Source organism: Lepidochelys kempii, chromosome 3, assembly GCF_965140285.1.
Source record: "Lepidochelys kempii isolate rLepKem1 chromosome 3, rLepKem1.hap1, whole genome shotgun sequence".
NCBI classification, from domain to species: Eukaryota; Metazoa; Chordata; order Testudines; family Cheloniidae; genus Lepidochelys; species Lepidochelys kempii.
In genome coordinates, this window is record NC_136382.1 from 209,427,075 (window position 1) to 209,441,268 (window position 14,194).

General features: G+C 42.6%; 1 protein-coding gene across 2 annotated transcripts in view; it reads right to left on the reverse strand.

The window, feature by feature from the left end:
• Positions 1–14,194, reverse strand: part of POLR1B (RNA polymerase I subunit B) — a 37,920-nt gene that overhangs the window by 5,995 nt on the left and 17,731 nt on the right. For both annotated transcript variants that reach the window (XM_073339883.2, XM_073339884.2), the window contains 7 exons: positions 13,047–13,218; positions 7,266–7,437; positions 6,073–6,354; positions 5,331–5,464; positions 4,689–4,859; positions 3,622–3,778; positions 680–876 (listed from right to left, as the gene is read on the reverse strand). In XM_073339883.2, coding sequence (XP_073195984.2) covers positions 680–876; positions 3,622–3,778; positions 4,689–4,859; positions 5,331–5,464; positions 6,073–6,354; positions 7,266–7,437; positions 13,047–13,218 — 1,285 coding nt within the window. The remainder of the gene's footprint in view (positions 1–679; positions 877–3,621; positions 3,779–4,688; positions 4,860–5,330; positions 5,465–6,072; positions 6,355–7,265; positions 7,438–13,046; positions 13,219–14,194) is intronic.

Genomic DNA, 14,194 nt, shown 5'->3' on the forward strand with positions numbered 1-14,194 from the left:
TTTTTTTTTTAAAAAACATCCCTCTAGCTAAATAATCACACCCCTGCCAAAATAATCACAATCCCATAAACACCACACTTCCCACTGACATGACCCACTTCTCAAATGTTGCAAGTCCAGCACCCAGCACAATGGGGCCGATTGCCAGTCGCAGGTCCCAGTGTGCTACAGCAATACAGATCAGAAATGTGAGAAGTGATTTATTTCCCCCTTCTTTATCAGACGGGGAAATTTGTGCGCCAGCAAAAGCAGGCAAGTAAACTCTTACCAACTGCTACTTCCATCCTTTGATGTTGCCCTCTGGCCCCGCTGCACAGCCTCTCTCTCAGCATTCCCCAGACAAGTAGGAAGGCAGACTGGACAGCAGAGCCAGGGAGGGAATGGCAGAGGAGAGCACATCATGGGGGAGATCTGCTCCCCAGACACTCCACAGCAGAGTCTAAGCTGTGGGGTGCAGCCTGTAAACAGGTGGAAAAGTAGAGGGCACATACTGTTAGGTGGCTTTTCATTTCCTTGCTTTTGTGCGCACACCCGCTGTGTGGCAAACTAAGATTGTTTGGGTTTTTTTTGCCAATTACTCAAACATGTTTAATTCATGACTTAACTGGGAATCAACATAGCCAGTTCCTCATGTGACACAGTCAAGGCAGTATATTCCATTTCCTTTTCAATAACTTACCATTGCATCTTCCATGTCATAGCCAGTGTAGGAGATGACAGCAACGATTGCATTGGTGCCAATTGGATAGTTGTCCATGTCATAGTAATCATACATGGATGGCCGCACCAAGGGGCTTTGCGGGGTCTGAAGTCGGTACAGTTTATTATCTGAGCGTTCCTTATAAGTCAGAAGTGGAAAGCCCATAGTTTGCTTGCCTAGAACAAAGTAGAGATGGATTAAAACCAGTGGCAAAAAAATCACAATGTTCTGTCATAGCTTTGATAGGGATAAAACTGATCCAGCCTGCAGAGTCTCTTCTTGTGTATAGAGAAAAAGTTGATGTTTTCCCCAAATCCAAAAAGTTCTCCTAAGCTTTCACTTTAAGACAGCACTGATGCAGATAAGAACTTCCCTTCCTGCTCCTCAATCACAAATTGCAAACTACTACTTAAACTCCTGTAGTAATTCATTCCTATCATTTAATAAGGTTTATTTTTAATATTCTCCCTCTTACAGTAATTCTAAAATATACAGATGGAATGTCACTTTCATACTTACCATAAAAAATTAAAATCAAGGTTTTCTGTATGTGATATTTCACTTATGTCTCTTCTGTCTTACATTTTCATACTATAAAATATTTTTTAACTCCTGGTCTGAATATTGATAAGCGATACAACTTCTGAACAATGGGTTGCTATTTTATTCAGTTTACTATTTTCAGACAACCATGGGAAAATGACTGAACTACAAATCTGCTCCTTCAAAACCTTTCCAATAGGATTCTCTACTCCTTGGTCTTTGCTTCCTAGCAGGAGTAAGGTGGAATTCTGAGCTCTTGAAGCACTTTTTCACTTAGGGTGTATTAGGGTTTCACTTAGGGTTGTATGGAAAAGAGCACCCATTCCAAGGAGTAAGTGCCCTTGGTAAACTCTTAAAATACACACCGTACGGACTCTGGCAATCACCCATCAATAGCACTGTGCCAGCAGCAACAGGGATTTAACAAACATTTAATAAACTCCACCAACAAAAGCCACCCTAGAGTCCCCAGCCTCACTCTTCGCTCAACATCTGCCAGCTGCACTCTCTCTTTTATACCATTGACACTTCAGCTCAAGTGTCTTCACTAACCACAACTGTGGTAGTATGTCACGGGGAGAGAAGGGGCCTTGAAGAAAAGCCAGGCCATTTTAGGGCTTGATAGGTCTAAATCAACACAAAGTCAACCCAGAAACCAACAGGCCAACCTTGCAGATCATGGAGATCCAGTTTAATATGACCATGAAATACATACTGCTTAACACAGAGGTGGCTAAGTTCTGTACCAGATGCGGTTTCCAGATAGATTTAAGATATAGCCTCCCAGTGAGCACCCTGCAAAGTGACAAAGGTATGGATGACAGTTGCATGGTCTGCATCCAAAGGAAATGGATTCAAATCTCTTAGCCATGTGAAGCTTTGGGGAGGGGGAAAGAGGTGATCTTGCTGTGGCAGCTACCTGCTCTTCTAATAGCATTTGAGTGTTACCGGAGCCCAGACTGAAAACCTGATCCACAGATGGCGCCGACACACCTCAAGATGGCCAATATTATTCCTGTTATATCTTCCGATTGCTTCCCCCAACCAATCTGCACCACCTCCATCTTGTCTGGGATGGAGTCTCAGCCAGTTCGCCCTCATAGCTGTGCCAGTCTCCCCCAGACACGGAGCACCACAATGGACAGCTCTGGCCAGGTCAATGGATATGGAGATGTAGAGCTGTCTGTTAGCCGCATACTGGAACCCATGCCTCATCACTAAGCCTCCCAATGGCCTCACATACATATCACCCTGCTTGTTTAACAAAAGAGCGCCTCAGGGAGGAGTAGTTACCCCACACCATGCTTTGAGAGCAGTCAGCAAGGCAAGACCAGGACCATTCAGAGCATCCCACCCATCCTTGCCATGGATCAGAAACAAGTCCACACACCTCATGGTCAATGGTATCAAAGGTGGTTAATAGAGCTAATACCATCAGCAAGGATACCACTCTAAGGTCACTAGATACTGCGAGAACCGTCCCTTGAGGACAGCTGGGGGGCACAAGTCCAGTATGGCCATTCATGTGCCATCCCTGGAGCTTAGCCACTTAGCCTTGGAGGTGCGCATAGACATATCAAGCATCACTCAGCTTTAGAACTCATTGCCAATAGATATCACAGAGACCAAGAACTTAGTAGGATTAGAAAAGGGTTAGGAATTTGCATAGTTTAATGAGAACATACACAATTTCATCAGACAGTAATAAACCCCCAATGTTTAGAAAGGATATAAATTCTCATGCTTTCAGGCATGAGTCGCTTCTATCTGATGGGGTTAAGACATTTCTTTGTAGACATTTTCTTCAAAATTTGAAGTGAAGTGGAGGATGGGTTCTTGAATTAGGATCCCTGAAAATACAGCAGGCAGGCAGACCCACACACTCTCAACACTCAACTTATTTGCCACTTATTGGCAAAAAAAGAAATAAACCCAATTTCCTTGAATTCTGCTGAGGTCCTGTGCCTTTGACCATACTTTGAAACAGTAACTTCCTCTACCAAAAATTCATGTTAGAGAACGACTGCTCCAGAGAGCTCAGCACTGCACATGAGAAACGAGGACTCTTAAGCCCTTTCTCTTGAGCAGTAACTGAGCCTGACTGCTGGGGAAGTTTGTCATGGGGGAGGGAGGGGGGGCGGACAACTTTTCCTTTGAAAGGCTTGCAAGGGATACTGATGAGCCTCCCAAGTCCCATGGGGTTGTGAGGGGAACCAACAGTTCCCTCTAAGGTTTGTTGGAGGTTCTCCCCTCCTGCAAAGCACATGAGGATACAAAGGAAAGGGGAATGAAGGAGTCTTGGATCTGATTTTTTTCCTTCCTCTTGCATGTGGAAACTTGGGGCATTGTTTGATGGCAATATTTAGCACAGTACTTACCCATCTGGCATTGGTACATGTTTCTGGGACTCTGGTTGTGATCAGAGAACGGAATGAAGTTGGCCACCACACTCAGCATGCTATGAGGAAAGAGCTCCTGGTGAGTGGTCACGCCAGGCACAATTTCATCCTCAAGGACAGCAATGTTCATGAACACCTGAGATAAGCAAAGTCCAATTTAATTACCAAACTGATCTTTTTAAGGGTAAATAAAGCTGTCTCCAATCACTTTCATTCTCTTACATAGCTCCAGCTGCTCTATTTGGTAACTTAGTGTATTAGTGTGTAAAGAGGACTATGCAAAAACCAAACACAACTATGGCTACTTCTACCCTGAGCTAGGGATGTGATTCTCAGCTTGCGTAGACATATTCACGCTAGTTCTCATCTGCGCTAGCGTACTACACACAGTAACGTGGTTGCAGTACCACAAGCAGCGGCAGCATGTGCTAGCAGCCCCAAGGACGTGCCCACAGGGTTCAGGTTCATTGTATTTGGGACGGCTAGCATGGTGCCGTCATTGCCACCAGAGCGACCCCACTGTTGTAGTGTGAGCTGGGAGTCGTCACCCGTCACCCCCACCCCCAGTGTAGATGTAAACGACCCTTCTCATACACCACATTCCCAGCCCTGAGGAGGGGAAGTAAAACTGGGAAGGGGAACGTCACTCCAGCCTTTCCATGGTTTTAAGTCACTACGTAAGCATTCTTTCTGAAAGCTAAGTGTCATGCCAGAAGACAGGGTAGGTGAACACAAGGAAGTAATCCACACAAAAGCCTTCATTCAGGCACAGTTAATATTGAGAGCACATATCAGTAATTGAAGGGTAAAAACCCTTAGAAGCACAAAGTGGTTATCAAAGTACACACCAGTAAAAAGCTAGAAAACTCTAAGGTCACCCAAGCAAACTTAATTGCCCCGTTGACAACATCAGCTTCCCACTCCCCTTCATTGTTCCTTTCATAGATATTTTTGTAAGGTGTGTGTTATTTTTGGATCAAAGACTTTTCTCTAATGGCCACTGCTTTGTAATAAACAAACACGTTAGACAGACCCATGCACAGTACCTGTTCCAGAGTACCGATCAATTCTTCCTTTCCCAAGGCCAAATTTCTCACAGGCCGAACCATCCTGCAAGGGGTAGTAAAAATGAATAATCCTGGATACAGACTGGGTTTTCCTGTCATTGGAATAAGGACTACCTCAGTCCAGGCTGGAATTTTCTTTTCTTGCATTACCTGTTCTCACATATACAGAAAAAAAGTCAGTTAGAAAACTTGTAATAAATGAAGATTTTTTTGCATCCAATAGCCTATTTTCCCCTGCAAATGAAAATCTTAGTCACATAAGTAGCTACACAAATTCACTGTTTCATATATTTAAAAAAAAAAATATTTGCATCAAAATCTCTACAGAACTGGAGAAAAACAATTGCATTTTAAATTGCTACGACCAACACACACCTTGATGCTGCAATGCTTTGGTGGCAATGCCTGATAAATAGGCATAAAATTAAATAAAAACATGATAAAATTCAAATAAAACCAAATGAATGGTCAGACACAAAAATGAAGGGAGGAAACGTTTGGGAAGTGTTAAAAATTATTTCAGAATCTGAGGCAAGCCTCAAGGTGCACCACATTGCATATTGTCTAGCACAGTAGATTCAGACTGCTTCTTTTAAGTCACATCACATCAAACAAGGCAACCTTAAAGTGCCGGAGAGTATCTGCAATCCTAGGAGCCATATCTTTTTCTACCCAGCCCACTAACGAGCCATCCAGTGTAACTGGGTAACACTCTGCATAGGGTTGGCTTGGAGTCCCATCAACTGGAGTGACACCTGGGAAAGAACCAAGGAAGTCATTAATGCCAAAAGTAGTGATCCACACCAATCATTCTTCAGGATCTTAGAAACATTCTAGAGCAGCATATAGGAAATGCTTTATATTTGCTTTGCCCACTACATATATTAAGAATCTAAATATCAAGTATACACTATTTTTCCATATGCTGCCTGAATTATATCCAGATTTAAAACAATAAAAAGTGGTCTGATGACCACAAGAAAATAAAACTCTTAGCTGAGTTCTTTTACTAAATAGTCATTGGTGACCTTATAAAGGCACAAATAATGATGCTTTTTGGAGACATTTCTATGCATTTATCTCTCTGTACACATGAACCTGCTCATTCTACAGTATGCAGCTTTTATTAGATCAGTACCCCCAATTAATTGTATTGATACTCAATCAACATTTTAAAAACATCAGTGCTGTGTACGCGATACAGTATTTTTGGTCATTAACCAAAATGCAGGTTTAGCCACATTGAAGTGTTTTTGTTTTAATGATATCCAGTGAAGACACGGGTCTGCGGGGTCCTGCCGAGAACATCATCAGCTGTTTTCTCTGTAAGTTTTTCTTAAGTTATTAACTCAACGGAACCTACCTAAGGAGCAGAGCAAAGGTGGCAGGGACAAGGTGTAGGCTGACTTCGTCACTATTTCGCAGACAGTCGTAATATGGTTCATCAGCCCACAGGGCTCTCCGTCGGGGGTGTGCACAGGGCACAGGAAGCCCCAGGATTCTGGCAGCAGTTTGCGCACTGTGGTGGTTCTCATCTTGGCAAATGCAGCACCTCTGTGTACGCAGCGAAAATGGGACAGGTAACGAATAAAATTCAGCTTGTCTGCCACCACACACAGACCAGAATCTTGTAGCATACCCAGACCTTTAAAAAACAAAAGCCAGATTTAATGTGTGAGCTGATATTAATGAAGGACATTTGCAAAATACAATTCTATAAATCATCTTCATTAGACTCATGCATAGAATTCTAAAAGACTGACATCAAAGGAGAGATTCTCAGCTTATTAAGCTATCTCTACATTTGAGGGGTTCAGTGGACTGGTAATGGGCTATACAGCCTTTACACTCAAGGTCACTGGATCAAATCCAGCTCAAATTGGTAGCAACCAAAAGTTACTCACATCTGTTCGGCGCTCTATGTGAAATGAGTTAACAGTCTCAAAGCTGACTGCAAAACTAAGTTTGTTCCATGAAAATTTTATCAATTTGTTTCCCTATTTTTCATTGAAGTTTCACTTCAGAAAATTTCCAGTCGTCTATTGTAGGCTCAGCCCAGTCTCCAGTGGACATAAAACAGTATCATATTAGACATGATGTTTGTAGCCTCAGTGCACAGGCCAAAGATTGAATGGGCTCTGATGATAGAAACTACTGCACTTGGATAGTTTAACTCAGAGGGGAGGGAGTACAGAGAAGTAGCCAGCACTTCCATACACCATGCTATGCCTTTTCCAGAACGGACATTATTTTCAAAGCAATCAATGCGGCTTCTTTTAGCAATGCTAAATGTAAAGATATATAATCCTGTATCTGAATATAAATAATGTATATATTTTAATATACATATGATCCAAAGTCTGAGGAAAAATCTAATCCTTTTGTGAAAAAGCTTCTTGTTCATATGGAGCTTCATGAATTCAACTTGAGCAAATATTCAGTAGACAAAATGATACTTTAAGAGAAGAGGTTTAAAAATTTATATCCATCAGCACCTCTCTGTGGAGGGCTAAAATTGTATCGCAGGAATGGAATGAGGTGCAAGATAAAATTTACCTGTTTTAGAGCGCAGGTTACCAGTAGCAAGGAGATATTCAAATGGCCTTGTAACATCAATTCCCATGCTGAATAGCTTCATCATATTTTCTGAATTTATGGTTATATTGGTCTTTTGAGATCTTTTGTCCAAGGCTACTTTAACAGAAAGCAACCAAGCTTCCATCCTCTCCTAAGATTTAAAAACGAGACATGTTAAAACTGAGGACATGTATTGCTGGAGAATGTCAGTTTTGTTGATAGGTTTCAGAGTAGCAGCCATGTTAGTCTGTAACCGCAAAAAGAACAGGAGGACTTGTGGCACCTTAGAGACTAACAAATTTATTTGAGCATAAGCTTTCGTGAGCTACAGCTCACTTCATCGGATGCATTCAGTGGAAAATACAGTGGGGAGATTTATATACAGAAAGAACATGAAACAATGGGTGTTACCATACACACTGTAAAGAGAGTGGTCAGGTAAGGTGAGCTATTACCAGCAGGAGAGTGGGCGGGGGGGGGGGGGGGCCTTTTGTAGTGATAATCAAGGAGGGCGGGCGGGGGGGATAAACATGGGGAAATACATTTACTTTGTGTAATGACCCATCCACTCCCAGTCTTTATTCAAGCCTAAATTAATTGTATCCAGTTTGCAAATTAATTCCGATTCAGCAGTCTCTCGTTGGAGTCTGTTTCTGAATTTTTTTTGTTGAAGAATTGCCACTTTTATGTCTGTAATTGAGTGACCAAAGAGATTAAAGTGTTCTCCAACTGGTTATTGAATGTTATAATTCTTGACATCTGATTTGTGTCCATTTATTCTTTTACATAGAGACTGTCCAGTTTGGCCAATGTACATGGCAGAGGGGCACTGCTGGCATATGTCACATTGGTAGATGCGCAGGTGAATGAGGCTCTGATAGTGTGGCTGATGTGATTAGGCCTGAGGAGGGAGTCTACATAGCCAGACAATCCTGCTAGGCAGCTCTCCAACACCACTTTCTACAAGCCATTACCCTCTGATCCCACTGAGGGCTACCAAAAGAAACTACAGCATTTGCTCAAGAAACTCCCTGAAAAAGCACGAGAACAAATCCACACAGACACACTCCTGGAACCCCAGTTCAATCTCTTTGGTCACTTGATTACAGACCTAAAAGTGGCAATTCAACAAAAAAAATTCAAAAACAGACTCCAACGAGAGACTGCTGAATCGGAATTAATTTGCAAACTGGATACAATTAATTTAGGCTTGAATAAAGACTGGGAGTGGATGGGTCATTACACAAAGTAAATGTATTTCCCCATGTTTATCCCCCCCGCCCGCCCTCCTTGATTATCACTACAAAAGGCCCCCCCCCCCCCCGCCCACTCTCCTGCTGGTAATAGCTCACCTTACCTGACCACTCTCGTTACAGTGTGTATGGTAATACCCATTGTTTCATGTTCTCTGTGTATATAAATCTCCCCACTGTATTTTTCACTGAATGCATCCGATGAAGTGAGCTGTAGCTCACAAAAGCTTATGCTCAAATAAATGTGTTAGTCTCTAAGGTGCCACAAATCCTCCATTAGTTTTGTTGATGAAGCTGTTAGTCAGATCTCGTGCACAAATAAGTGTGGTGAAGCAGGGTTTCAGGAGAGAATTGAAGGTACAAAAGTCTGCAGGGTTTGATGGTACACTGTAACTGATTACTGAGAAATAACGCTTTTTGGAAAGGAAGATGGTATATCTAAGAAGCCAGAGACTGAGCTTGAAGTGAAGGATGTCAGTATGCTCGTTGGATTGTCTCCAGGTGAACTCAGCAGCACAAGAGAACTCCTTGCCTAACCTAAAGAGTCTGAAAAGGCTCTTACCTGACTTCATTGCTGCCCTTGATAACTAAATGATTTATAGTAATGGAGGATTTTTCCCCACCCTGAACTGATTTACTCCTATTAAGTCTGTAAACGGCTCCAAAAATTAATGCATTTTATTTTGACTTGATTTCCTTAATTACTGTTGATATTTTACTCCTATGCAGATAGTCAAGATTCGTTTTTTATTTCTGAATCATCATTGCAAGAAGGGCATAAAAAATATGAAAAAAGAGTAAGTGAACCAACTGCTGTTTTAGGCAAATCTTGCTCCCAGATGACACCAGCCTGGTGACATATATCCAATTCCATCTCTGTTAATTTACATCTGTTATTCAACAGCACACGTGAAGATTCTAAAATTACGACTAAATTTGCCAGAATGCTGTTGCTTCTTCACATACTTAATTGTTCCCTAAAATGCTCTGAGATCACATAAAAAGCACTACAGAAATAAAATACAAAGCTAGACTAATTTGAATCTTCAGTTTAACCAATTTTATGAATTATTGGTATCAGTTGTGCTGGTAGATAGAGTGGGGCACTAAACCTGACATTAGAGCCACACGATGTGAGGTGTATTTTACTGATTGGAAAATCAAGGTGCAGAGATATTAAATGACAAATCAAGGTCACATAGGAAATCAGTGGCAAAACCAGAAATTGAGCCCAGATCTCCCAAGTCCCAGCACAATGCCTTAACCACAAGCCCTTCCCTTCCTTGTCTTTTAAAAGAGACCAACGATCACAATTTGTGAAAATTTTACTCCTTGTCGTGATGCACTGTGTTGCTACTCCTTTCTGAACTAGCTCATTAACATTTAAACTGATAGTCTTTGTTTCAGAACGCAGACCAGTATTACAAATGCCTCAGTTCTAGCTTAGTCTTTTGGAGTACAGGGCTCTGAACAGACATAGCACAAAGATCTCCTATACTAGGGGCTCTCAACCTTTCTCTTTCTGAGACCCTCCCCCCACCCCCCCAACATGCTATAAAAATTCCATGGCCCGTCTGTGCCACAAAAACTGTTTTTCTGCATATAAAAGCCAGGGCCAGTGTTAGGTGGTAGCAAGCAGGCCCCACTCCACAGAGGGCCCCGTGAGGCTAAGTTGCTCAGGCTTTGGCTTCAGCCTCAGGTAGTGGGGCTTCGGCTTTCTGCCTTGGGCCCCAGCAAATCTAATGCTGGCCCTGCTTGGCCGACCCCCTGAAACTTGCTTGCGGGCCCCCAGGGGGCTCGGACCCCTGGTTGAGAACCACATCCTATACAAGAGAAAGGCACAAAATGAGTATTTGCAGCTACAGTTATTCTAATTTGCAATCCCCAGTGATTATTAGTGTTGAGCAAATGCACGCATAGCTTCTGCCATCTGCAACTCCTACAGTTGTGGTTACTGAAAGCACTTCAGCTCAGGCACCAATGGGCAGACCTGAAAAGAATGGCTTTCCTAGCACAAGCAAGGAATGAGCTTTGTTGTGCCCCCTGACTGTGCATTCTCAGCACAAAGGCCCATGGCTAGCTAAGGGACAGGATGAGGACAGCAGCACAAAGTTACATGCTGTCCAAATAAGACTGGGGCCAAGTTCAGGTTAGTATATATGAGCCACAACAGCTTTCCTCCCTCTTTTGCATTCAAGATTCATAAGCCAGGCAATGCACCATGTGACAGGCAGCAAACCAGAGCATCATGGAGATTTAAGGGACTAAACTGATCAATTAACAATGCCCCTCTGCCATGTACATTGGCTAAACCGGATAGACTCTATGCAAAAGAATAAATGGACACAAATCAGATGTTTAAGAATTGTAACATTCAAAAACCAGCCAGAGAAACACTTCAACCTCCCTGGACACTCAATTACAGACCTAAAAGTCGCAATTATTCAACAAAAAAACTTCAAAAACAGACTCCAATGAGAAACAACAGAACTGGAATTAATCTGCAAACTGGACACTATTAAATTAGGCTTGAATAAAGACTGGGAGTGGATGAGTCATTACACTAACAAAACTATTTCCCCATTCTAATTTTCCCCCTACTGTTACTCACACCTTCTTGTCAATTGTTTGAAATGGGCCATCCTGATTATCATCACAAAAGTTTTTTTTTCCTCTTGCTGATAATAGCCCACCTTAATCGATTGGTCTGTTAAGAGTTGGTATGGCAACCCCCATTTTTTCATGTTCTCTGTGCATATATCTATATCTATCTATATCTTCCTACTGAATTTTCCCTGTATGCATCTGATGAAGTGGGCTTTAGCCCACGAAAGCTTATGCTCAAATAAATTTGTTAGTCTCTATGGTAGCACAAGTACTCCTTGTTCTTTCAACTTTATACCTAGACGCTACAAACAATGAAGGTATCAGTTTCTCCGAAAAGGTTATAAGGATCTTTCATAAAGCAAAGTGTTAGCCAATCTAAATAGAGGGGTTGTGACCAGCTCCCTCTATAATGGAAAAAAAGAACTAACACGGGGCAGTTGAACAAAAAGGTCTTCCTGATGCTTCACTACAACTGTATTGAGACCGTTTCCTCAGTAGGAACAAAGTTATCCTGCTTCTCTAAAGACTTCCCCACAGAGGGTTCTCACTCCTGGGTCAGTGTCCCTGAGCATGAAGCCCGCAGAACTCCCTCTATCACAACCCCCAGTGGGTGTCCTATGCCAAGACACTCACTCTTGTATTGCTGCCCATGCATTCCAAGCCAATTCCTTCTTTATCTAGTTCGGGGAAGGTGTTCCCTACAGATCTACCCAAAGTATATCCTTTCTGATATTTCTAACCCTTCCTTGCCAATCAAACTTAAAAAAAAAACAAATAAAAATTTGTCTGTCTTGGACCTGGTGTCTTAATACTCTTGTCCCAAAACGCCATCCATTGGTGCTTTGGTCACTTGATTCAAACAGTATCTCAAAGCACTCTCCCAACATGTTCAGACATCACGGCACCCTTTGGCGCTTGCTTCCCAGAACTGGCAGCAGTTCGGGCCCCTGGTGCAGTCATTTGCTCTCCAATCATTCGGTGCACTTTACTGCAACCCTGACGCAAACTCTTCCTTGTTATCTTTGGTGCATTAGATCAGCTGCACTGTATCAACGCAGCCAAATACACTCTTAGCTGCTCCACCTCAGAGGACTTATCTCAGCACATCCTACTCAGTGTCCTATGATGCCTGGTGCCTCCATGCATCTTAGCATACTTAGGGGTTTCTGACCTTTCCTTTCTAGAGATGGTTTTGAAGAAGGATGAAGCAGGCTTGTGGTAGAAAGATGTCCTGTACAAATGGTCATAGCCAAGGTCAGTGCTGCTTGAGTGTCTCATGTGATGTACATGGGTGTGAAACCTGCCTACAGATGTCTCCCTGAACACTTGGGAAATGAAGAACATACCTGCTGTCCTACAGCTGACACAAGGTTGGCCTGGAGTGACTCAAAAGTGAAATCCTCAGAGTGCAGGCCTGAGCTGGGGGTCTGCCAACAGCATTCCGCACAGGGGTCTGTCGACAGCATTCGGCACAGTGTTGACTGAGGGAGTGATGCCAGCTTTATACTGAGAAGCTGAGATGCTAATTCAGGAGTGAGAATCCTGTGTGTGGAGTGCTTAGTGGATAATACTTCGCTCTCGCTGTAGATGTTATAGTGCTCTAACAAACGAGGATGAGCAAAAAGCACCATCCCTATTCCACAGACAGGCTAGCAGGCACAGAAAGGTTAAGTGACATATCCAAGGTCACACAGCAAACCAGGGGCAGAGTCAGAAACACCATCTAGATCTTTTGAATCTCAATCCTCAGCATGATCCACCAGAGCCCAGCTGCCTCCTCACAAACTCCTCTTATACGAGCCATTCAAATACGCCACATGCTGGATTCAGATTTGCTCTCTTTTCTGAATATCTAGAGGTTCTCCTGCCACTCACAGCTTTAAACACTTTAAGGCATTACCTTTAAGAACATGAGGTAAAGCTGCCCTGGGGTAAGCACCTCCTGATTCATAAGGCTATCTGGATTCTCCTCCATGCACTCTTCTTTGGCAAAAGCAAACAGCTTCCGGGTCATCAGACAAAGCAAGTAGAACTTCTCAGTTTTGGTTTTCAAGTGTATACAGATGCACTGACTGTAGGAATAGGAAGAAAAAGGGCCAATTAACTCCATCTCTAACAGAATTTATGGTCCAAGCTCCCGCCTGAACAGCCCTTGACCAAACTCTTATTCACTAACTCAAAAGTTAAGCTGCATAACAGTTTCCCCCACACACGTCTGGGGGTTTTTCAAAAATTTCAACGCAGACCACGGCCTGAAAGGGTTGAGAGACATCCCTCTCATCATCCTTAGAGATGCAAATCTTCCAGAACATGACTGAGGCACATAAGCAGATGAGCCCGCACTGCTGCTCCCAGTACTGTGCCTGTTATTTGGATGAAGAGAGACTCCTGGAATGTTAATTCTACACCTTTTTAAGCACCAAATTGACTTAAAAGCACAAAATTATTTTGAGACAGATCCACATGAAGGCTAAATTTCGTACACGGATTTCAGATAAAATGTGATGCAATCATATATGTGCATCACTAACTCTGTTCCACAGAGAAATAGTAAACACAAAATGCACTCAAAATAAATGTTTTCAGTGCTACCGTACCCATGCTGGTCCCAGGATAGGAGAGAGACACGGTAGGAAAGGTTATATCTTTTACTTGATCAGCTTCTGTTGGTGAAGGGACACAGCTTTCGAACTTGTCCCTTCCAGCAACAGAAGCTGGTTCAATAAAAGGTATTACCTCACCTACTTTGTCTCCCTCTAAATAAATGGTAAATAGAAAATGTACTCACTAACACTCTGTTACTGCCATGCAACATCACAATCAAACCTCCTATCATGTCCCAGCAGAGCACTCGGTTATAAAATTTTGGTCTGAATACAGCTTAACATGGGCAAGACGAAGTACAGACTTCCTAAATTCCTGTCAAAGCAGATCAGCTACAAGCTTACTTTCCCAGAGGCAAGTGCCATGATTAGGTAGCACCTATCGCCCTTGCTTATCTTAGCATTGCCATGATTGTTTCCATTCTGTCCTCCCTTGTATTCAAGT